The sequence below is a fragment of the Solanum tuberosum genome, unplaced genomic scaffold (genome assembly GCF_000226075.1).
Source record: "Solanum tuberosum cultivar DM 1-3 516 R44 unplaced genomic scaffold, SolTub_3.0 scf00452, whole genome shotgun sequence".
NCBI classification, from domain to species: domain Eukaryota; kingdom Viridiplantae; phylum Streptophyta; class Magnoliopsida; order Solanales; family Solanaceae; genus Solanum; species Solanum tuberosum.
In genome coordinates this window covers 66,072-92,660 of record NW_006239375.1, presented here as the reverse complement: position 1 = coordinate 92,660, position 26,589 = coordinate 66,072, and the positions used below count along the sequence as shown (strand labels likewise).

Here is a 26,589-nt window from a genome sequence, read left to right as displayed (position 1 = left end):
CCATTTCCCCCTTGATTATGTTTATCGCTTATGCTCATTTTAATTGCTTCCGCGACCAAGGATGTGTAATGATACGCTGTGAGGCTTGTTTGGGGTTCCTTCGGGTTCCCCATTCGCCGGTCACGTCTAGGCCCTAGCCTTGGGTCGTGACAAACTTGGTATCAGAGCACTAGGTTGATAGATCATCGGAGTCCAACACACCGCGTTGATTAAAGTCTTATTCATGGTTGTGTTGTGCACCAAAACTATGAGTAGGAGGCTATGAGACGTTTTAGGAAATGTTTCCCTTCTCCACTTTCTAAGTCGTGCTGTAGAGTTGAATTAAGGTCTTCCCTAACGGGTGTTCTTTGCAATGCGAGATCATGCCTAATTCAAGGCGTGAAGTCAGAAGATAAGGCGGAGTTGGCGGCCTACCAACTAAAAGGGGTGGCCCAAATATGGTACAACCAATGGAAGGAAGAGAAGGGGGCAAACTATGTGGTGCCTTGGGAAGAGTTCAAAACGGCTTTCCTTAATCGATTCTTTCCTCTTGAGCTTAGGGAAGCCAAATTGGTGGAGTTCATGAATTTAAAACAAGGGTCTATGAGTGTGAGGGAGTATGCCCTCAAGTTTAACCAACTTTCAAGGTATGCTCCACACTTGGTTGCCGACTCACGGTCTAGGATGAACAAATTCGTGATGGGTGTGTCCGACCTAGTGAGTGAAGAATGCCGGTCCGCAATGTTGATTAGTGACATGGACTTGTCCCGCTTGATGGTCTATGCCGAACAAATGGAGGAGGAGAAGTTGAGGAAGAGGAGGGGTCATGAGGCCAAGAGGGCCCGTTTTGAGGGCAAGTTCCAAAGTAGAACGGGAGGCCGGTTTCATCAAGGTCAAGGGTCTTCTCATGCGCTCCATAAGGGGTTTGCCAATGATGTTCCAAGGGCCCAAGGTGTTAGGGGTATGGGTCATATTGATGTATGTCCGAAGTGTGGTAAGGGCCATGGTGGCCCGTGCTTGAGAAATACCGGTGCTTGCTATAGTTGTGGGGAAATGGGGCACAAGGCAATGGATTGTCCTCGAAATCGCAACAAGGGTAAGGAGGTCCGTCCACAAGGTGCCAATGCGGTTCCTTTGGGGAGAGGGGGCCGACAAGATGGTGCCCCAAGGCACAATCGATTTTATGCTTTGCATGGGAGGCAAGGGGTCGATGAAGTCCCCGACGTCGTTACCGGTATGTTGAAAATCTTTGATTTTGATGTATATGCATTAATTGATCCGGGTGCCTCTCTTTCTTTTGTCACCCCCTTTGTTGCCAAAAAGTTTCATGTTGAGCCCGAATTGTTGCGTGAGTCATATAAGGTGTCTACTCCTATTGGTGCATATGTTGTTGCTAGGAAGGTCTATAGAAATTGTCCTATTTGCATCTTGCATAAAATATTGCCTTGTGATCTTGTTGAGTTGAACATGGTCGATTTTGATGTTGTTCTTGGGATGGATTGGTTGCATGCATACTATGCTTCCATTGATTGTAGAACCCGTAGGGTCAAGTTCCAATTCCCAAGTGAACCCATTCTTGAGTGGGAAAGCCAAAATGTGGTAGTCCAGGGTAGGTTCATCTCTTGCATTAAAGCCCGTAAGTTGATCTCTAAGGGGTGTCTCTATCATCTTGTGAGGGTTAGGGATGTGGAGTCCAAAACCCTTCCTATAGAGTCGGTTCCGGGTGTAAATGAATTCCTTGATGTCTTTCCTAATGACCTTCCCGGTGTTCCTCCCGAAAGGGAAATAGATTTTGGCATAGACCTCCTCCCCGATACTCAACCCATTTCTATCCCCCCTTATCGTATGGCCCCGGCGGAGTTAAAGGAGTTGAAGGAACAATTGAGGGACTTGTTGGAGAAGGGTTTTATTAGGCCTAGCCAATCACCATGGGGTGCACCGGTGTTGTTTGTGAAGAAGAAAGATGGGTCCCTTAGGATGTGTATTGATTACCGGCAACTCAATAGGGTCACCGTCAAGAATAAATATCCTCTTCCTAGGATTGATGACTTGTTCGACCAATTGCAAGGGGCTAGCCACTTCTCTAAGATTGATCTTCGGTCCGGGTATCATCAAGTGAAGGTGAGGGAGTGTGACATTCCCAAGACAGCCTTCCGGACTAGGTATGGGCATTATGAATTTGTGGTCATGTCCTTTGGGTTGACCAATGCACCGGCTATCTTCATGGACCTAATGAATAGGGTCTTTAAACCCTACCTTGATTCCTTTGTTGTGGTCTTCATTGATGATATTTTAATCTATTCGCATAGCGAGGAAGAACATATGGGTCACTTGAGGGTTGTGTTGCAAAGATTGAGAGAGGAGAAGTTGTATGCCAAGTATGAAAAGTGTGAATTTTGGTTGAGGGAGGTTGCCTTCCTAGGTCATGTGGTGTCGGGGGATGGTATTAAGGTAGATCCTAAGAAGACCGATGTGATTAGAAATTGGCCTAGGCCATTGACCCCGTCGGATATTAGGAGCTTCTTGGGCTTAGCGGGTTACTACCGGAGATTTGTGAATGGGTTTTCTTCTATTGCTTCTCCCATGACTAAGTTGACACAAAAGAAGGCTAAGTTTGAGTGGACCGACGAGTGTGAAAGGAGTTTTCAAACCTTGAAAGATAAACTTGTGTCCGCTCCTATATTGTCACTACCGGATGGGCTTGAGGGATTTGTTGTGTATTGTGATGCTTCTAGAGTTGGCTTGGGTTGTGTCCTAATGCAAAATGGTAAGGTGATAGCCTATGCTTCTAGACAACTAAAACTACATGAAAAGAACTATCCTACGCATGATCTTGAATTAGCCGCGGTGGTGTTTGCTTTAAAGATTTGGCGTCATTACTTGTATGGGGTACATGTTGATGTGTTCACCGATCATAAGAGCCTCCAATATGTCTTCACCCAAAAAGATCTCAACTTGAGACAAAGAAGGTGGCTAGAATTTCTTAAAGATTATGATATGAGTGTGCATTATCATCCCGGTAAAGCTAATGTGGTGGCGGATGCTTTGAGTAGGGTGTCTATGGGTAGTCTAGCTCATGTTGATATTGGTGATAGGGAAATGGCTAGGGAGGTGCATCGGTTGGCTAGGTTGGGGGTTAGGTTGGAAGAGGTTGGTAATGGTGGTGTGGTCGTTGTTGATGGTGCTAGGTTTTCCTTGGTTGATGAGGTGATAGCAAAACAAGATCTTGACTCTTCCTTGTTAGAATTGAAGGCCTTGGTGAAAGAGGGCAAGGTGGAAGTTTTCTCCCAAGGGGGAGATGGTGCCCTTAGGTACCAAGGTAGGTTGTGTGTGCCTTGTGTTGATGGTTTGAGGGAGAAAATTCTTGAGGAGGCTCATAATTCTTCCTACTCCATTCACCCCGGTTCCACCAAAATGTATAGAGATTTGAGGGATGTGTATTGGTGGGGAGGCATGAAGAAGGACATTGCCAAATTCGTCTCCGGTTGTCATAGTTGTCAACAAGTCAAGGCCGAACATCAAAGGCCGAGTGGTCTAACCCAAGACATTGAGATTCCTACTTGGAAGTGGGAAGAAATTAATATGGATTTTGTAGTTGGTTTACCCAAGACTAGAAAAGGTTTTGATTCTATTTGGGTGGTGGTTGATAGGATGAAAAAATCGGCTCATTTTCTACCGGTAAAGACAACATATGGGGGGGAATATTATGCAAGGTTATATATTCATGACTTGGTAAGGTTGCATGGGATTCCTCTATCCATCATATCGGACCGTGGTACTCAATTTACTTCACACTTTTGGAAGTCCTTTCAAAGGGGTCTAGGTACGAGAGCTAAGCCTACTACGGCCTTTCACTCGCAAACGGATGGACAAGCCAAAAGGACTATCCAAACACTTGAGGATATGCTTAGGGCTTGTGTATTGGAGCTTAAGGGTAGTTGGGATGATCATCTTCCATTGATTGAGTTTGCCTATAACAATAGCTATCATTCTAGCATCGGTATGGCTCCTTTTGAGGCTCTCTATGAGAGGCGTTGTAGATCACCGGTTGGGTGGTTTTGAGGTTTGTGAGGTGGCCTTGTTAGGGCCAGATCTAGTTGTGGAGGCTCTTGAGAAGGTTAGGATGATTAGAGAAAGGTTGAAGACGGCCCAAAGTCGCCAAAAGTCCTATGCCGATGTGAGGAGAAGGGCTCTTGAATTCCGAGTTGGTGATTGGGTCTATTTGAAGGTGTCACCCATGAAGGGTGTGGTTCGTTTTGGTAAGAAGGGCAAGTTGAGCCCAAGATACGTGGGTCCTTATAAGGTGATGAGGAGAATTGGCAAGGTAGCTTATGAGTTGGAATTGCCTAGCGAAATGGATTTGGTTCATCCGGTATTTCATGTGTCTATGTTGAGGAAGTGTGTGGGTGATCCAAATGCCATTGTGTCTCTTGATGTTGTGGGTGTTGTTGAAGATAATTTGACCTATGAAGAGGTTCCGGTCCAGATTTTAGATAGACAAGTGAAGAGGTTGAGAAACAAAGATGTGGCTTCCGTTAAAGTCCTTTGGAGAAATCAACAAGTTCAAAGTGCTACTTGGGAGGTCGAAGCGGACATGCAAAGGCGATATCCTTATCTTTTCCACTCCACTCAAGCTTAAGGTATTGATCTAAACCCTTTATAAAATCTCAGGTCTTAAGTTCAACCCCCATGTCATTGCATACATTCATGTTTAAGTTAACAAGTTCATTGTGGTTTTACAACTATGTTGAAGTTTTTGAAATGAGGTGTAAGTGCATTGTTGCATCCCTATGTGGGCTGAATTTGCCATGCTTGTGTTTCTCATGTACGTTTCTTTGACATTCGAGGACGAATGTTCCCAAGGGGGAGATATTGAAACGACCCCAAAAATGCCCGAAAATGTGCTTCGGAAACACCTATAATTGTAATTTCCATATATCTCAAAATCCGTGCATCATTTCGGAAATTCGACTTCATATTCTTATTCAGGAGGTCAAATTGAGTGGGAAATGAGTCTAACCCGAATTTTAGAACAACCGTATCAAAATTCTATTCATGTTAAAGTTGACAAGTTCATTGTGGTTTTACAACTATGTTGAGGTTTTTGAAATAAGGTGTAAGTGCATTGTTGCATCCTTATATGGGCTGATATTGCCATGTTTGTGTCCCTCATGTACGTTTCTTTAACATTCGGGGACGAATGTTCCCAAGGGGGAGATATTGAAACGACCCCAAAAATGCCCGAAAGTGTGCTTCGAAAACACCTATAATTGTAATTTCCATATATCTCAAAATCCGTGCATGATTTCGGAAATTCGACTTCATATTCTTATTCAAGGGGTCAAATTGAGTGGGAAATGGGTCTAACCCGAATTTTAGAGCAACCGTATCAAAATTCGAAAATCACAAAAAATGTGATTTGGAGGGTCAACTTTAAAGGGGCATATCCCTTAGCACACAAGGATCTGGAAGAGTCACAACCTATTAAATTAAAGCTCTTTGAGTTATCTTACAACGCACTTGGTTTCACCTCATTCGAAGTTAGGATGAGGGAGTTATGACCATTTTCGCAAAACCTACCGGAGCAGAATGGCAATTTCCAGTAAGCTAAGTTACTGTAGCAGCCGAAAACGTTTTTCTTTTATAAAAAGAGGATATGTCCCATACTTAGTCATTTTTAACTTCAAAAATACTCTCTAAGCCCTCTCCAAAATTCCACCAAGATCTTCAACCAAATTCAAACATCTCAACCTCTAATTCCGGATTCAAGACTCAATCTCAAGCTTCAATTCTCCATTCCAATCTTCATCAAGGATTCTCCAAAGTTGAGGTATGTGGGTTGATTGTGGAAACCTTCCTTTCCACAAGTCCAACCATTTATCCTCTATTACTACTTCAAGTTTATGGGTCCTTATGATCATTTATGAACTCTTGAATTATGGAATTACTACTACACATCCTATTATGGTCTATTTTTGTATATTATCATGAAATGGAATGATTATATGATGTTTATGGTTTTCATGCCTCAATGATCAAATTATGAAGGTTGTTATATATGTATATATATATGTATGTTGTTGGTGGGCTGATTTATATGTATTTCGGAATTGGTTGGACTTAGTACTCTTGAAACACATGATTTTATTTACATGAACAAGTAGCCCACCATATGTTTGATAAAATGCCATTTATAGAATTCTTATGAAATGGAAGGTCCAATGTACGTCCTATGAATCGAATGGTTATATAATTATTGAAATGATGATGAAATGGACACATGTATATGATTTTCTCTATATACGTGTTGTGAGTCGACCAAGCCTAGTACGGGGGGTAGTAGGCCCGTATAACCGTATCGAGGGGTTGGTACCTTGGTTGCCTAGTACGGGGGGTAGTAGGCCCGTATAACCGTATCGAGGGGTTGGTACCTTGGTTGCCTAGTACGGGGGGTAGTAGGCCCGTATAACCGTATCGAGGGGTTGGTACCTTGGTTGCCTAGTACGGGGGGTAGTAGGCCCGTATAACCGTATCGAGGGGTTGGTACCTTGGTTGCCTAGTACGGGGGGTAGTAGGCCCGTATAACCGTATCGAGGGGTTGGTACCTTGGTTGCCTAGTACGGGGGGTAGTAGGCCCGTATAACCGTATCGAGGGGTTGGTACCTTGGTTGCCTAGTACGGGGGGTAGTAGGCCCGTATAACCGTATCGAGGGGTTGGTACCTTGGTTGCCTAGTACGGGGGGTAGTAGGCCCGTATAACCGTATCGAGGGGTTGGTACCTTGGTTGCCTAGTACGGGGGGTAGTAGGCCCGTATAACCATATCGAGGGGTTTGTACCTTGGTCCCTAGCTCGGGGGGTGGTAGGCCCGGGTAACCACATTGAGGGGTTTGTACCTCTTTCGCCTCTCCAAGGGGGTGGTAGGCCTTGGAAATACTATATTGATGGTCACTCACCACACTTGTGCTACGTCCCACTAAATATGATTTTTTTATGTAAGCATCATTATACATATCATTTCTTTAATATGCTATCTATCGGGTACGATTATGCATTTTGCCTATGATGTCCATCCCTTGTTGCATTGCATTGCATCCCATATACTTAGTACATTCAAATGTACTAACGCATACTCTATGCCTACATGATGTCACCATGTAGGGACCGGAGCACCGCTTGTCCCTCCTCCTCCGCGTGGCTAATACTATTTTCTATCAAGGTTATTGGTGCGTCCTCCATTCCGGGGACGTTGCTTATGATCTTTTGCTATGTATAAGACTTTTCCTTTTAGTTATGTTTTGACTATGAGGGTGAGCCCGGTAGTTTGTCTTGGCCCCCACTAAGTACCCATGTTTAGAGGTGGTATTGGACAAGTTGTGTACTATGCTTGAGCTTGACTCTTCTATGGTATTTATGTATCATTCCCTTTTTTTTTTCTTGCTCCCTTAGTCCCCATTTCCCCCTTGATTATGCTTATTGCTTATGGTCATTTTAATTGCTTCCGCGACCAAGGATGTGTAATGATACGCTATGAGGCTTGTTTGGGGTTCCTTCGGGTTCCCCATTTGCCGGTCACGTCTAGGCCCTAGGCTTGGGTCGTGACACAGGGGTACCCCGTAGATGTAACAAGGCGTATAAGACCTCGAGAGGCCCCATACAAGCAAATTAAACATGCCGCAACATAACGTAATAGAAATGACGAAAAATTTAAAACTTTTCAATACAATCAAATTCTTTTATAAAACGAGAGGAAGACTAACATAATTGTCTCAAACCATCTAACATATAAGAATAGAATCTTGCGACGCAGCCCATACAATAGTTCAAGACATAAAATAAAAACATAAAGGAAAGTGGTGATCACATCCTCGAACATAATGAGGACTAACAAAAACTTCACTTGCTTGACCAACAACGAAGCTAGCCACGAGTGTGAGAGTCAACGTCGTCAGACATTTGATAACAATGTAGGCAAGAGTATGTGTTAGTACAATCAAGTACTAAATATGATGGTTAACATAAACAACATTACATACGCGTTAGTCAACATAATTCATAAGGCATAAGCATAATCAAGACAAAATAAGAATCATAATGAAAGAGGAATACTTCCTTAAGTAACCTCACTTATCCTTAGCCAAGACATAGGTCATCCGCCTCTAGTCAAGCTTGCATCATGGAAGGCATATCTAGCAACACTCCAAACAAATAATCTTCATAATATAACTATATTATTCATACTTACTTTTAAAGACATGGGGATTCGCCTCAATTCCTAGCTTATAAAGACTAATGGGTATTTTCCTCTTGCCTTACTTACTTTTAGATTGTGGGTACTCGCCTCCACAATCTCATCATATGACAAGGGTACTCGCCTCCACATCATTTCATAAGGAGCGTGGGTACTCGCCTCCATGTCCATTCATCATAGTAAGAACGTGGGAACTCACCTCTTGTTCAATTCTAAGAAGTATGGGAATCACCGCATATCCCTACATATGGAGGTCAATGGTAATCACCTCTAGCCTAATCAATTACATAAGCTTTTAGTATAGATTCATTTTAGGTGAGAAATCCTTTCAACGTAGAATCATTTATGTGAGTAAACCTTTCATGTTCATTAAATCATGCTTATCAATTCATTATGGGAAGTATCCCTTCCACATCATAACATTAACAATCAATAATTCATAGTCTACACTTTACACTCAAACCACTACATCTCATGAGCATTATCTATGCTTTAATATCAAGAAGTTAACAGCATATTCATCATATATACTTCAATGCCGAGCAATTCTAATTCTAATTCATCAATCCTATAAGGAGAAATCTAACACACAAAGTTTCCATTCATGGCATCAACCCAAATCATATAAGTTCTACTCTAGCTTCATCGAATAAGCATGGCCACATGTTATTTCATCCTAAATACATGAAATTATATTAATTCAATAATAAACAATCATAATCCACTAAATTGGATCAACATTCATCATAACCCAGAACATTGGAAAAAACCCTAACTAGAATTGAGGAAATTCTTCTTCAAGTTATGGGATTCTAGGGGACTCCATGGATGGAAGAATTCATGGACGAAAACTCACCATACCTTGATCACAATGCCCTCAAAATCTTGAAGATAGAGAGACTTGATGTTGACCTAGCTTTAATATCCTTCTTCTTCCTTCACCTTCTAGAGAGAGAGTATTTGAGAGAGCATTTGGGTTTTCTTTTGGGAATTCAGAGAATGACTTAATTGAGTGAGTTTAGAGGGTCTAAAATCCTTATATAGGTAGTCTAGGTTTAGGCAAAATGACAACAAATTGATTTCATGAAAACCGGAAAAGACCCATACTCCCCTATAATAACTGCTAGCTCTCGACCCACGGAACCCTGACCGACGGACTGTCTACTGACCTACGGTCCGTCCTAGTCAGTCGTAGTGTATGGTCAGAGATATTTAGGCCAAACGACGGCCACTGGTCCATGGAGCGTGGACCCACCTACGGTTTGTAGATCCCCCCGTGGTCCATATTTGGACCAATTTCTGAAACTCCCTACCCACGGCCCATTGGTCAACCCATAGGCTGTGGTTGGCTCTTGTGGATGGCACCTTCAATTTCTCAATAGCTGCTATTTTGCCTCGTTTCAAATTTGGGGTGTTACATTATCTCCTCCTTGGGATCATTCGTCCTCGAATGATATTCTAGGCATGTTTCTAGACAAAAAGACTCAAGACTACTAGGCCATCATGCATGTAACTCATCTAAATGCACACCACCGAGGAAAAACTTCATCTCCAAGCTAAACTTACTCAATCCACCTTAAGGAAGAAGGAACTAACACTAACAACCCAATATGCACGAAATTTTCAGATTTCTTACACTTAAGGAGGAACTACCATCTCCAAACTAAAAAGCAATGCTCAACACAATCTCATGGAGCCTAAATACAATTTATGCACATAGTACATATTCAAGGAGGAAATCTCCACCCCATGTCAAGGCATGCTCAATAACTCATCTCATGAAGTCTATTAGCAATTCATACTCAATACTCAACAACATGAGGAAAATACAACACAGAAGCCATTTCTTTAAAAACATAGGCTTTTTCATGAACATTCAAATTTAAGGAAATCAAGGGAACACATAAAACACACATGACTTCAAAAAACCTAAATTAAGAGAAACTCATTACCTCAAGCTAGAATAGGAGGAAAAAGATGAGGATACCGGGACATCATATCGGCCTCGGCCTCCCAAGTATTACCCTCAACTAAGTGGTTTCTCCAAAACACCTTAACGAAAGTAACCTCTTTGTTCCTCAATCTCTTAAATTGCCGGTCCAAGATCTCAACCGTAACTTCTTCATAAGAAATGTTCTCTTTCACTTCTAACCCTTCAAGGGGAATTATGGATGTCATATATCCAACACACTTTTTCAACATAGTGATATGGAAAACTAGATGCACCGATTCCAACTCATTTGGCAAATAAAGCTCATATGCAACCTTACCAACATGTCTCAAAATTTGATATGGGCCTACAAAACGGGGACTAAGTTTCCCTTTCATACCAAACTTCATTACACCCTTCATGGGTGAAATTTTAAAGTAAACCCAATCAAGCATATCAAACTTAAGGTCTCTCCTTCAAACATCCGCGTAAGACTTTTGTCGACTTTGGGCCGTTCTCACGTCTCTCCAATGAGTCAAATCTTTTATATAGCCTCATGAACTAACTCAGGTCCTATCAAAGCAACCTCACCCACCTTAAACCATCAGATAGGGGATCTACACCTTCTACCATAAAGAGCCTCAAACAAAGACATACCAATACTACGATGGTATCTATTATTATAGAAAAATCAAATCAAGGCCAAATGATAATCCTAATTTCCCTTGAAATCTATCATGCAAGCCCTTAACATGTTTTCCAATATTTGGATTGTTCTTCCAACTTGCCCATCGGTCTGAGGTGAAAAGTCGTACTAAGCTTAACTTTCTTGCCGAGAACCTTTTGGAAGGACTTTCAAAAATGTGAAGTAAATTGAGTACCTCTAGTTGAGATAATGGACAAGGGCACTCCATACAACCTTACCATCTCTCTCAGATATAGCTTAGCATAATCTTCCGTCGTATAGAAAACCTTGACAAGAATGAAATGGGCCGACTTCGTCATTCAGTCTACTATGACCCAAATCGAATCATATTGATGCCGAGTTTGTGCAAAACCCTACTATGAAGTACCTATTCAAATCTTCCCACTTCCAAGTAGGAATGCTAACGTTTTGTGATAAATCTCTTGGTTTTTGATGCTCAACCTTCCCTTGTTGGCAATTAGGACACTTAGCCACAAATCCCACAATATCCTTCTTTATCCCATTCCACAAATAGATCTCCCACAAATCATGGTAAATCTTGGTGGTTCCCGGGTGAATAGAATATCGAGAATAATAGGCTTCTAATAAGATCTGTTCCCTCAAGTCATCAGCATTCGGAACACACAAGCGACCTTGGTACCTTAGGACACTGTCTCCCGCTTGGGAAAAAGCCTCTACAGACTTCTTTAGAACTACCTCTTTCAATACAACTAAGGTCGAATCAAGACATATTTTGGCCTTCACATCAGCCACAAAGGACGATTAGGAACCATTATGGACCATGACACCACCCTTGGTGGATTCCACTAGATGAACTCCCGATCGGGCCAACCTATGAAAATCTCGAATCAACTCTTTTTTATCATCATTAACATTTGAAACACTACCCATGGATAATCGACTAAGGGCATTCACCACCACATTTGATTTATCACGATGATAGAGAACACTCATATCATAATCTTTCAATCACTCAAGCCACCTTCTTTGGCAGAGATTCAGAACTTTTTGGGTAACCATATATTGCAAACTTTTGTAATCGGTGAAAACATCAACATGGACCCCTTACAAATAATACCTCCAAATCTTTAAGGCAAATACAACCGCCGCTAATGCAATATCATGGGTAGGATAGTTCTTCTCATGAACCTTTAGTTGCCTTGAAGAATAGGTAATCACCTTACCATTTTGCATACGCACACATCCCAACCACACTCTAGAGGCATCATAATATACCAAAAAACCATCTGTTTATTCCGGTATGGTCAATACCAAAGCGGAAGAAAGTCTATCTTTCAACTCTTGGAAACTTTTTTCAAAAGCTTCAGACCATATGAACTTGGCCTTCTATTGAGTCAAAGCAGTCAAAGGAGAAGCAATGGAGGAAAACCCCTGAACAAATCTTCTATAATAACTGGTCAAACCCAAGAAACATCTAATATATGTCGGTGATAGAGGTCTAGGACAACTCTTGACCGCATCCGTCTTAGTAGGATCTACCTTAATACCCTTGCTTGAAACTATATGACCAAGGAAAGCTACGGACCTTAACCAAAACTCATATTTACTAAACTTTGAATAGTGTTGTTGCTCCTTGAGAATTTGCAATACAATCCTCAAATGATCAATATGCTCATTCTCGCTTCTTGAATAAATCAAAATATCATGTATGAACATATCAAGGTATTGTTTAAACACCCTATTCATCATGTCCATGAACGCTACCAGGGCATTAGTCAAAACAAAGGACATAAAAAAAAACTCATAATGACCATATCGGGTTCTAAAAGCCATTTTCAGAATATCTTTCTCTTTAACTATGAATAGGTAATAACCCGACCGATTATCAATTTTGGATAAATAACTTGCCCCTTAAAGTTGGTCAAAAAGTCAATAATTATTGGAAGAGGATACTTGTTCTTGATGGTTACCTTGTTCAATTGCCGATAATCAATACACATATGGAGTGAACCATCTTTCTTCCTAACAAATAACATCGGAGAACCCCATGGAGAGATACTCGGTCTGATGAAACCCTTATCCAATAAGTCCATTAACTGATCCTTCAACTCCTTAAGTTCTGCCGGAGCCATTCTATAAGGAGGAATATAGATAGGTTGGGTATCGGGGAGAAAGTCATTCCCAAAGTCTATTTCCCTTTCGGGAGAAACACCGGGTAAATCATTGGGGAAACCTTCCGGAAACTCTTTCACAATAGGGACCGACACAAGAATAGGTGTTTCAAACTCCACCTCTCTCACCCTCACTATATGGTAGACACAATGCTTTGAAATCATTTTCCTAGCGTTTAGGTAATAAACAAATTGACCTCTAGGCATAGAATTTCCCCCCTTCGACTCAATGATAGGCTCATTTGGAAATTGAAATTTGACTACTCTTGTCCTACAATCAATAGAGGCGTAACTAGAATGTACCTAATCTATCCCAAAGATAACATAGAAATATATCATGTCAATCTCTATCAAATCAACCAAGCTTACTTCTATGGAATAAGGAAACGAGACATCTTCTATAAAACCTCGTAGCCACAACATAATCACTAAGATGGGTAGAGAAAGAAAAAGTTTCTAACAACACATCGAGAAACATATCAAATATCATTGCTACATATGGGGTCACAAAGGACAAAGTAGCATCTGGATCAAGTAAGGAATACACATCTATATGGAAAAAATTTCACATACGAGTCACCACATCCGAGGAACTCTCTTAATTACCTCTAGTTTGGAGAGCATTGCAATGGTTTTGCTTAGGAGCATTCCCACCCGAACCACTTGGATCGGATGAAGGGTAGTGTAACACTTTGAAATATTCTAGGGTAAGCTAGAGCCTAAACGTGAGGATGAACGTCTTGATTGAGAGTTAAAAGAGTCAAGGCCATGAGGCAAGTTCCATGGAAAAGGGGCCAAGCAAAGGCAAAAGGCTAAGGAAGCGCCTAACCTTGAGTGCACTGCCTCACCCTTCATGAGAGGGACCACGATTCATGATCCTCAACATGGCTCATGAACGGGGCTCGTGAAGATGCCTTTGCAACAAAAATATGGCCAGCAATTTCCTAGCTACTTCCTCAAACTTCACGGCCATCACCACGACCCGTGGTCATGACCACGACCATGGAAGGCGATCATGAAATTGACTTAGGCAAGTGAGCCTGGGGGGCACCAAGTAGCTTAGCAACTACATCACCCTTTACGAGGGGGACCACGACCCATGGTCCATTTCACGCCTCGTAAAGGGGCTCGTGGCAATGCCTTGGGCGTGTGAGCCTTGTTCCACGTTGACAAGGCTGCAGCCCCAAAATTTCACGACAAGCACCACGAGTCTTGGTACTCACCATGGCTCATGAGGGTGCTCGTGAGCCTGGATAGGGGTCATTTAATGAGGGTTATTTAAGTCTTTTACTTTTTAAGTTCAATTAATGTGGGGGCATTTTGGGTATTTTAGGGGTAAAATATATATTGATTTTAAGTCATAATTCACAAGACTTACTCATTAATTCACAACACCCAAATATTTCCCCAAATTCCTCTTCTCTCCAATATTTCTCTTTCTATAGTTCATCCATTGAAGAACATCAAGAACTTGAAGATTAGGGCTCAATAATTCATCTTCTCAACTCAAATTCGTGGGCAAAGCTTCAATTAAGGTATGGGAACCTTGATTCATGGTACACTTTTCTCCATGAAGCCATTCAAGTCTAATTTCAAAATTGGGTATATTGTTAAGAAACTAGGGTTTTCATTCTAGCCATGGGTTCTTCCTGAAAATGATTTTATTATGTTAATTGCATTATAATATGGATGATTTGATTTTTAATGGTGATTTTTATTGTTAAATTTCCAATGAACTACCCCATGACCCAAATTTCATGAATTGTGATGGGTGTATTGATATGAGATTATTACTATGAATTGTTCCTATGTTAATCTAATTATTAAATCTTGTTTTATTCATGCTTAAAGTAGTAATTCTAAGTGTGATTCTGAGACTTGGTTCATGACCCTTGAAGGGGGGTAAGTTGTGAAGGTTTGTTCATGATTAATGAAAGTTGTAGGGGAACTTATAATGCACTTGAAAGGTAAATATCTGATAGCCATTGTGTAAATTGAGGTATTATTGAAAGGTAAATTCTCCCCTTACCCTTAAGACATATTCATGTATGTCTTGTCTAGCATGGTGATAACATTGTTGTGTTGATTGAAAGGCTAATTCTCATGAAAACACTATGAATGTTATGTGAAAGTTATACTCAAATGTCGATGACGATTCTAAGGTAGAAAGTACATTCGCACCTTCAATGAACTATGACCTATTATGATGAATTGTATTGAATGAAGGGTAGAGCACTCCTTCACACATGTAAATGCAATTGAAGACTAATTATGTATAATTTGGGAAATAATGCTTAGCACCGAGTGGATATGGACAATGAGGTAAAGGCCCTTCCGCCAATGCAATAGGTTGGGTCATCTAAGTGAACTCATGAGATGGAAACTCCTCCACCAATGCAATAGGTCGGGTTTCTATAAGCAATCTCCCTATCCCAAAACTATGTGCCAACATAGGACTTTAGCTAGTGGATCCACTTTAAGGATAAACATGTTAGTTATACCTTAGAAAAGTAGGAAACCTTCTTTCGGTGTGGGGTTACACGACACTGGATTCCATGTCGCTCACATGGTCTATGTCTGTTATGGCTATTCTTCCCTATATGATTATATAATGAATGAGACATGAAATAAACTATGACTTCTTGGTGAGTTTACTTAGTAGGAGTGGGGGTATGGGACTTCACTTTTACATTGCACAAGTAGACTTAGTAGGATGTGATGGGATGGTTCCTTTATGTTATGCTGAGATATGAATGTATGCATGTATGTTGAATGGATAGTTGATATGAATGAATTTCCTTATGTTCAAGTAATGCACATGGCTAGTTCCTTACTTATGAGTATGGATTATGATGAGATCTAAAGATGACATGTATGACTAAGGTAGCTTCAAATGGATACTTAGTATGGTTGGTATTATGGGATGCCAACCATACCTTGCACAAGTGTTCCTTAGGGGTTTCTAAGGTGATGACTTTACTATGTTATGGGTATAAATGTGATTTTGGCTTGTGTTTGACATTGAAGATGCATGTTGATTTCTAAAATTCACAAATGCATACTTTTTAAATAAAATGTCCTTTTTACCATATTTCAAGGATTTTATGCATGTTTCCATACATAGTACTTTATGTGCTAACCACTTCCTTCTACATTTTGATAAGTGTAGGTTCCGGCTAGGTGACATACACTCTCATTGTTGAAGAGGACTTGGATTGCTTATCTCCAAGTTGTGGTGAGTCCTCAAGTGCAAGGACGGAGTAGTCATTTCTTAGTTTCTATTTACTTCTCATTTGAGACATTTATTGATGTAAAGGGCTAAATCCCAAAACTGTTGTATTCCTATGTTTAGATGGTAAATGAGATAAAGTCTAAATTCTATTGACTTTGATTTTTGAAAAGTGAAGTTGGACTTCGATTGTAAAGTTTTAAATTTTTCCGCATTATTTCTATGTCTTATGTAATGATGATGCTAGAGGCTTGTATGAGACCCCTTCGAAGTCAAGTACGCTGTGTCGCATCCGAGGGTTAGACTCCGGTCATGAAAAACTTGGTATCAGAGCATAAGGTTTTGGAAATAATATTTTAGGTTGATGTCTCATGAACCATGTCTAGTAGAGTCTTGTTCATGAGTGTGAAGCGCGCGACACTTATGAATGAGAGACTATAAGATGTTTAGGATCTTTCTCTTTTTCCATTACTCTTTAGTCGTGCTTGGATTCCTAACTCTATGAAGTCCTTTCTCCTAACCCTTTTCTTGTGATTATAGGCAATGAATACAAGAAGGTATAATGCAAGAAGGGCACAAGAGGAGAATGTCAATGAGGAGGTTCTCCCTCAAGATCTTCAAGACCCTCAACTTCCTAATGATGAAGGAGTCATGACTAATGTGGAGATAAGGGCGGCTTTCCAAACTTTGACTCAACTCATGACGGTTCAAGCTCAAGCCGTCACCACTCAAGCCCAAGCCAACCGAGAAGTTGGGCATCGGATAGGGCCCAATGTGAGTACCATGCCTCACGATTGAGAGATTTTACTAGGATGAACCCTCCTATCTTCTTGGTTTCCAAAATGAATGAAGGCCCACAAGAGTTTTTGGAGGAGGTCTATAGGATAGTGTAGGTTATGAGGGTCACTTCTATTGAGAAAGCCGAGTTAGCCGGGTATCAATTGAAAGATGTGGCCCAAGTATGGTACACACAATGGAAGGATAATAGGCCTTTAAGGGTGGGTCCCATAAGTTGGGAAGTATTCAAGAAAGCCTTCCTTGATAGGTTCTTCCCCTGGGAGAAGAGGGAAACCAAAGTTGAGGAGTTCATCAACCTTCGCCATGGAGGTATGAGTGTCCAAGAATACTCTTTGAAATTCATTAAGTTATCCAAATATGCCCCATCTTTGGTTTCAAATCCAAGGGATAGGATGAGTCGCTTTGTCATCGGTGTGTCCGATGCTATTAAAGAAGAGTGACGTGCGGCAATGCTCCATGACAACATGGATATCTCAAGTATGATGGTTTATGCTCAATAAATTGAGGAGTAAAGGCTGAGGAAGAAGAATAGAGAGGTGAAGATGCCAAGGACTGACGATGGAAATTCATCTAAGAGTAAGTTTGAAGGTCAAAGTGGACTAAGGTTGAATAAGAGGTTCTCCAATCAAAGTTCCTCCAATGCTCATAGGACCAACAAAGATAGGGTGTCTAACCCTAAGCCTTAAGGAGGCAATAGGGCCGGATCTTCCATGGAGAGACCTACATGTTCAATGTGTGGTAAGAAACATGATGGGAAATGTCTTGCCGGTATGGGTGTGTGCTATGGATGTGGGAAAAGTGGGCACCAATTGAAAGTTTGTCCAACCCGTACTACCAAGGGAATAGAGGGTAATCAAGCTACCCCAAGTGGTTCTAATGCTGATGCTCCCAAGAAGAATCCCTTCTATGCCCTCCAATCTAGAAGTGATCAAGAGAGGTCCTCGGACATTGTTACTGGTATGTTGCAAGTATTTTCAATTGATGTTTATACAATCAAAGTCTTTTATAAAATGAGCGGAAGTCTAACATAATTGTCCCAAACAATCTAACATAACATAATAGAATCTGGGGACACACCCCATATGATAGTCCAAGACCTAAAACAAAAACATAAAGGAAAGTTATGATCACATCCTCGAACACAATGAGGACTCACCAAAACTTCACTACCTTGATCAACAACGAAGCTAGCCACGAGTGTGAGAATCAATGTCGCCGGACCCTATATTTGATAAGAATGTAGGCAAGAGTATGTGTTAGTACAATCAAGTACTAAATATGATGGCTAGCATAAACAAATAACATAAGCGTTAGTCAACATAAGACATAAAGCATAAGCATAATCAAGACATACTAAGCATCATAATGAAAGAGGAATACTTCCTTAAGTAACCTCACTTATCCTTAGCCAAGACATAGGTCATCCAACTCTAGTCAAGTTTGCATCATGGAAGGCATATCTAGAAATACTCCAATCAAATTATCTTCATAACATAATTAAATTATTCATACTTACTTTTAAAGACATGGGTACTCGCCTCCACGTCATTTCAGAAGGATCATGGGTACTCGCCTCCATGTCCTTTCATCATAGTAAGAATGTAGTGACTCACCTCTTGTTCAATTCTAAGGAGTATGGGAATCACCTCATATCCTTACATATGGAAATCAAGGGTAATCTCCTCTAGCCTCATCAATTATATAAGGTTTTAGTCTAGATTCATTTTAGGTGAGCAATCCTTTCAACCTAGAATCATTTATGTGAGAAAAACTTTCAAGTTCACTCAATCATGTTTATCAATTCATCATGGGAAGTATCCCTTCCACATCATAACATTAACAATCAACAATTCATAGTCTAGGCTTTACCCTCAAAGCACTACATCTCATGATCATCATGTATGCTTTACTCTCAAGCAATTAACATCATATTCATCCTATATGCTTCAATCTCAATCAATTTTAATCATAATTCATCAATCCTATAAGTAAATATCTAACCCACAAAGTTTCCCTTCATGGCATCAACCAAAATCATATCAATTCTACCCTTGGTTCATAGGATAGGCATGAGTACATGTAATTTCATCCTAAATACATCAAATTCTATGAATTCAATCATAAAAAATCATAATCCACTCAATTGGATCAACATTCATCATAACCCGCAACATTGGGAGAAACCCTAATTATAATTGGGGAAATTCTTCTTCAAATTGTGGAATTCTAGGGGACTTCATGGATGAAAAGATATTATACCTTGATAACAATGCCCTCAAAATCTTGAAGATTGAGATACTTGATCTTTACCTAGCTTCAATCTCCTTCTTCTTCCACCTTTTAAAGAGAGAATATTTGAGAGAGGATTTGGGTTTTCTTTTGTGAATTGAGAGAATGACTTAATTGAGTGAGTTCGGGGGTCTAAAATCCTTATATAGGTGGTCTAGGGTTAGGTAAAACAACAACACATTAATTTAATTAAAATAAGAAAAGACCCATGTGCCCCTATATTAACTGCCAACTCTCGACCCACGAAACCCTGACCGACGGACCATTGATTGACCATAGGTCAATCATGGTCCATGGTTAGAGAGTTTTGGGCCAAATGACGGCCACTTGACCATGGGGGTGGACCCACCTACGGTCCGTTGGTCCCACCGTGGTTCATGGCTAGACTAATTTCTTAAACTGCCTACCCACAACCCTACCTACGGCCCGTTGGTCAACCCACAGGCCGTGGTTGGCTCTCGTGGATGGCACCTGTAATTTCCCAACAACTGCTATTTTTCCTCATTTCAAATCCGAGGTTTCACAATAGAACGACCTATGGACCGTTGGCTCAAATCGTAGGAATCGATCGACAATTATTCTTAAGGGCTTTATGTCTTTCCCCTATTGATTAATTCCTAAACTATAAGTTCTGATCCTAATACGAAGCCATATATAAGTGTTTTTAAGCCTAAAAACTACCCATTCTAATTCATTCATCTAAAATCGCTAAATCCCCTCCAAGATCACCCCCAAATTTCCTTGAAAAACTAAGGAAGGAGAAAGTTAGGTTTTGGCTTGAAGAGATACAATTCACCATTGTTTGTGGGCATTGATTGATAAGGTATGACAATATTCACCTATGAAGTCCTTTCTTCCATAGGGTTCCTAAATTCTCCAATTTTACAAGTTAAATTCTCTAATCAAAGTTAGGATTTTATTCAATCGTCATGGGTTATTTCAATTATGACCCAATTGATTATTTTCTATCTTTTTATGCATGAATTGAAGTAATTACATGTTTTATGGTTGAATTCACATGAACCCATGCATGATATATGATACTATGATCATATGATGAACCTTCGGAACTATGAAAGATGAACTTATGAAGATAAGCATATTTCTTTATGAAATTGATATAAATCATTTAAGGTTGATTTGAGAGTAAAACGTCGATATTGTTGTTGTTGTTGTGAAAGGATTTCTCACATACTACACAAAAGATGAATGTAAAAGGGTTTTCTCACGAAAAGGATTCATAAGGTTGAAAGGTTTTCACACCTAAGTTGAATCAAGATTTAGGAGATATTCTAAATGAACTCTAGCTTGGATTGGTTACTAATTGTGTCGTTCCATTGATAATAAGACAAACTATGATTAATGACTATTTAGTTGGATTTATACCTAGCACAGAGAGGTTATTTAGATGGAAGATCTTCTGTTAGTTGAGGATGGGTTTCTCGTAGAAATATCCCTATCCCATAACTATGTGCCATCATAGGTTTATCTTAGATAGACATTAGGTAGTGGATCCACTTTAGCTCAAGTTTATGGTTCTTACCTTGGCAAGTAAGGACATCTATTTTCGGTGTGTGATAGACACCATATTCCATGTTATAGCTCACATGGTCTATGTCTATTAAAAATAAACTTCCCACAATAATGAACTAAGGTTACTTTCTAAAGTATCTCACAAGTTTTTTATGAGATATTTAGCTTGCATTAAGCATGATTATGACTCATGATTTCTAACATGTTATTTTATAATTTATCTTGGTCTTTGCATGTAATATAAAGTCCTTTTAGCATTATTTCATAACTCTAATGCATCGCTATCATACTTGGTACATTTCATGTAATAATGCATACTTGCGTCTGCTTTGTTTCATTAATGTAGGGTCTGACGCTCATATTCCCCATACTCTTTGCTAGTTGATTCTTTTGGGATTTTACAGATTGGTGAGTCCTCATGATCCGACTGCCAATATTCTTTTTATTGCTTTTATGTCATTTCCATTTTCAGATTTTGTATGAGATGTATGTGGTACGTCCCAATCACTTTCCTTATGATGTAATAGATGGTTTTGAGACTTATGTTTAGACTTTCACTTTTGTCAAACTCTTTTGTATGGAATGCGCTCTTTTGAACTCTTTACTTCTATTATCTTGTATAATGTATGCTAGGTGACTTGTGTAGGACCTATCAGGGTTGTATACGCCCTGTTATGCCTACGGTCTACTTTTGTTCATGACAATAAGTTGATGCTCCAACAAAATTGAAGACCGAAGTCACTATTTTAATGGTATTATAGTCTAGCAGAACATGTGGACACTAATTGGTAACTACAACCATTTAATAGTAGAAAAACAAAATAAAAGGAGGGAAAAAAGGAAAATAACCTAATTAAAATTTTAATATAACATCTTCAATAAATATTAGATTAAATAATACAATAATATCCATGACAAAACTATCTAATATTAGGATTGATGTATCATTTTCCTTCTTTTGTTGCTTGGCAGAATATTTTCAACATATATGCAATAGTTAAATTTGAACAAATTTAATGACGGAAAGTATATATAAATTTCATTGAGATGGAATATACATCTAAATCCTTTGTCACCAATCTCTAATCCTCCATCTAGAGAAACACTAGGGCTTATGGTTGAAACCAAGACTAATAGGCGCTTCTCCTAATTCCCAAAACATGCATGGATAGTTCATATTCTTGAACTTAGTTCTCAAATTCTCTTTTTCTATGAAACAACTACAAAACACATCAATCCTCTAAATCTACTAAAGAACATAGAGAATTCTTAAATTTATACCAGTGTACAATTTGTTTATGAAAGTTTTCTATGTATATAATATAAAGTTATATGTCGAAATCATTTCTTGGACAGGATGTTTTCACTATATTCAAAATACAATTAATTGTTGATTGTTATGTAATTGTAGTGACCCTCAATGTCATTTGCTTGCTTTGGTGTTTATTTCAAATTTTCCCTTTTCGTAGCTTCTTTGGTATGTATCGGATGTGTTGGAATGTGTGTCACTCTTTTGAAGGAGGTTGGGTGAGTTTTGGGAGAGTTTTTCACATTCTTGGAAATCTTTTGTTGAAAGGCAACATCTTGGTGGGATCAGATGATATTTCCATTAGCATCGTTCACTCGATAACACTGAGTTTAGTCTAGAATGACATTTGACTCGGATCCCAAAGTTATTGGGATGATATATACATGTTTTTTGAAATGTTTGTTTTGGTTGCTTTTTGTGTGATAGTTGAATTGGGTCAAACATTTTACGGAAATGACCTATGTTGGTTGTTATGTCAATTCCTTGAGTTCAGAATGCCATTTTAGGTATGATAGCATATTTAGTTTCTGTTCACTGGGTTCTAAACGAATTCTGAGCTCCCATTTGAAGAAAATCGAGATGCTTGATTATATGGCCTAACAGTTTTGGGCATCCATTAGGGGTAGAGTGGTGATTAAAAATTCTAGAAATTTGAGTATAGTTCATTAGGCAAGCTCACGTACACTGTTTTAAAAGGTGAGGGCGTGAGGTGAGGAGTTTTATGCCGCACTATATATATATATATATATATATATATATATATTCAATGGTATAATTTTATTGTTAATAAAATAAAAAAAATAAAACGTTCAATAATTTTACAAATAAATTTTAATAAATAACCAATAATATAGAAAAGCGTAAGAGTAATGACAAAAAATGAATAAAGTTATCTCAAAAATATTGTGCTACGAAAACTATACCCTATCAATCTCGAACACAATTATCTAAAAGATTATTCAGAGGAATGCCATTTTCTATAAGATTTTATTTGTACATTTTAGAAAAGTCACTACAACCTATGAAACATGAAAGCATAAAATATAAATATCATTTCATCAATAATAAAAAATATATGTTTTTAAAGCAAGAAAGGTAAAAAATAGAAAAAAAAATTAACGTCCAGGGGGTACATTTTACAATCAGTACTTACGCCCAAATTGTTGGACTTACGCCATATAGTTCTACGCTATCAATTTGCGCCCCAGAGCACTTTTGGCACGCACCATCTCGGGATTTGCACCGAGACTCGCCCCAAAAACGTCATTAAAAACAGTATTCCAATGGATTCATTTTTATCATCATACTTGTCTCTTTGTTTACATAAATTGGACTTATTTTCCATGATATATAAATTGGTGAAAGCTTCTTTCTAGGTGGATAAGAAATGGCTAAACGTATTACTCATATCAGTTTTGTTTTACTTTTTAAAACAAATAATGTGCAAGATTTTTACAGATCTGAACTCTATAGGTCTTAGTTGTAATTCTATTCTCCATAATTTTCAGTTAGCCTAAGAATTAATTAGGAACACAAATCTAAAAAACAAGAATATCATTAAATAGATATGACAAAGGCATACGATAGGATTTTTTAAGTCTTTTTGATTAGGTTTCTACAAAAACTTTAATCTTCAATACAGATAATTGACATAGTGTGAAGGCTACATACAAACAATTGGTATTAAATACTAATTAGTTGGCAATCTCATGACCTTTTTCATTCATCTAAGAAATTTAAGCAGGGAGATCCTATTTTTACCAACCCTATTTTAACGATCCAAAGTAGATCCTAGGTGTAACATGACGTATAGAGCCCTGAGAGGCCATACACAAGCCACTTGACATACGTTATACCAGACAACAAGAAATAAAAACTTTAGAAGATAGAATTTATACATCAAAACAGTTTGACAAGCAGAAGTCTAACATAACTCTCAAAGCCATCTAATACATCATAAGAAAAGTGATTAGGATGTAACACTTACATCACATACAATGTCTGAAAATGGAAATGACATAAAAGCAAGAAAATAGTTTTGGTCCTCAGAACATGAGGACTCACTAATCTTCCAAACCCCAAAGGGATCAACTAGTCACGTCTATGCGAGATAGGAACGTCGGACCCTACATTCATGAGATAATGTAGGCACAAGTATGCGTTAGTACATGTAATGTACTATCTATGAACATTAGCATAAAGAGTATGTGCATGATCATATTGAAACATTCGAAAGCTTTAAATAAGAGATGACATGAAAATCATGAAAATATGGTCAAATACATTAACATAAAGGACAGAAGGAAAGTTTTGAAGAAAACATTATCGTTTTGAGGGATCTTAGCTTTAAATGATAATAACACAATGAGAGCTATATCATGGAATCTAGTATATCCCTTATACCGAAAGAATGGGAATCTACTTGCAAAGGAAGAATCCGTACATATCATCATTTGGTAAAGTGGATCCACTAGTTAGGTCATTTAAAATAATCCTACGGGGGAACATAGTTTGGGACTAGAGGTTACTTCTAGAGACTACCTTATTTGAGCCTCAAACTCAAGCCCTCTCGGTTCTAAGTCTAAATCCCAACGGAGTAGATTCAAGATCAAAACATACAATAGGTCCTTAAACATAATTCAACACAGATGAGAAAATCTTTCACCAATCTAAATTCATTTGTGAGAAATACCTTTCACAATTATGATCATCTTAGTAGGTGAGAAATCCTTTCACAATATGATTGATACTTTCCTTTAAATCATCCCCAAAAAAATTATAATCATTTCATAAAAACATGCATACCTTCATAATTCATAATTCGTAGTTCATGGGTTCATCATAGGATCATGGTTGAAAAGCATATTTTACGCATGGGCAAATGCAATTTAAACTAAATATCATAGATTAAGATCAAATAATGCATTATAATACTTTATTAATAATAATAAATCATAATCACATGAAACCCACATTTATGGAATTGAAACCCTAATTTGATCATTTGAAATTGGGAAATTGAAATCCTTGGGGACCGCATGGAGGAAATGACTCCATGGGTGAATAGACAAATACCTTGATCCTTTAAACCCAATATAATAGAGAATGGAAAACTTTATTGGAACCCTAGATATTCTTCATCTTTCTTAGCTTTGAGAGAATTTGGACAGTCGATTTGGAGAATTTAGGAGAATGAATAGAAATGGTAAAATTGGGAGCATAAAACGTTATATAGGTCTTAGGGTAGAAGGTAAAATGACATACTTTTAATTAAAATAATTAGGAAAAAGACCCAAAATCCCTTTAGAAATATTTGTCGGCTCAACCTACGGACTGTAGATCTTTCTATGGTTCGTACTGGTATACTGAAGACAAAGTACTAGGACCATGATTTCACATATATTTGGACCGAATATTTCTACGGTTCATAGGTCTTTCTACAATCCATAAAAACCAACGATATAAATCAACTGTGACCCTTAAAATTTCACTAAGTCTGAGTCCTATCTATGAGTCCTATCTATGAGTCCTATCTATGATTTGTGAGAAATACCTTTCACAATTATGATCATCTTAGTAGGTGAGAAATCCTTTCACAATATGATTGATACTTTCCTTTAAATCATCCCCAAAAAAATTATAATCATTTCATAAAAACATGCATACCTTCATAATTCATAATTCGTAGTTCATGGGTTCATCATAGGATCATGGTTGAAAAGCATATTTTACGCATGGGCAAATGCAATTTAAACTAAATATCATAGATTAAGATCAAATAATGCATTATAATACTTTATTAATAATAATAAATCATAATCACATGAAACCCACATTTATGGAATTGAAACCCTAATTTGATCATTTGAAATTGGGAAATTGAAATCCTTGGGGACCGCATGGAGGAAATGACTCCATGGGTGAATAGACAAATACCTTGATCCTTTAAACCCAATATAATAGAGAATGGAAAACTTTATTGGAACCCTAGATATTCTTCATCTTTCTTAGCTTTGAGAGAATTTGGACAGTGGATTTGGAGAATTTAGGAGAATGAATAGAAATGGTAAAATTGGGAGCATAAAACGTTATATAGGTCTTAGGGTAGAAGGTAAAATGACATACTTTTAATTAAAATAATTAGGAAAAAGACCCAAAATCCCTTTAGAAATATTTGTCGGCTCAACCTACGGACTGTAGATCTTTCTATGGTTCGTACTGGTATACTGAAGACAAAGTACTAGGACCATGATTTCACATATATTTGGACCGAATATTTCTACGGTTCATAGGTCTTTCTACAATCCATAAAAACCAACGATATAAATCAACTGTGACCCTTAAAATTTCACTAAGTCTGAGTCCTATCTATGAGTCCTATCTATGAGTCCTATCTATGACTCGTACATGGATTGAATGACCATCCTGGTGAATC

The 26,589-nt window shown here is 38.6% G+C and overlaps 1 protein-coding gene across 1 annotated transcript; it reads left to right on the top strand.

Moving 5' to 3' along the window:
• Positions 1–261: 261 nt before the first annotated feature.
• LOC102584707 (uncharacterized) lies at positions 262–7,287 on the top strand. The gene is made up of 2 exons (XM_006363682.2): positions 262–1,213; positions 7,139–7,287. The coding sequence occupies exons 1-2, from the start codon at positions 262–264 to the stop codon at positions 7,177–7,179; spliced, it is 993 nt and encodes a 330-aa protein (XP_006363744.2). The 3' UTR covers positions 7,180–7,287.
• Positions 7,288–26,589: the final 19,302 nt, after the last annotated feature.

Excerpts from the sequence above, each read along its gene's own strand:
- LOC102584707 (XM_006363682.2), top strand. The coding sequence starts at position 262 with ATGAGACGTTTTAGGAAATGTTTCCCTTCTCCACTTTCTAAGTCGTGC. Across the intron at positions 1,214-7,138 it reads AGTCCCCGACGTCGTTACCG|GGACCGGAGCACCGCTTGTC; the intron begins GTATGTTGAAAA and ends GTCACCATGTAG.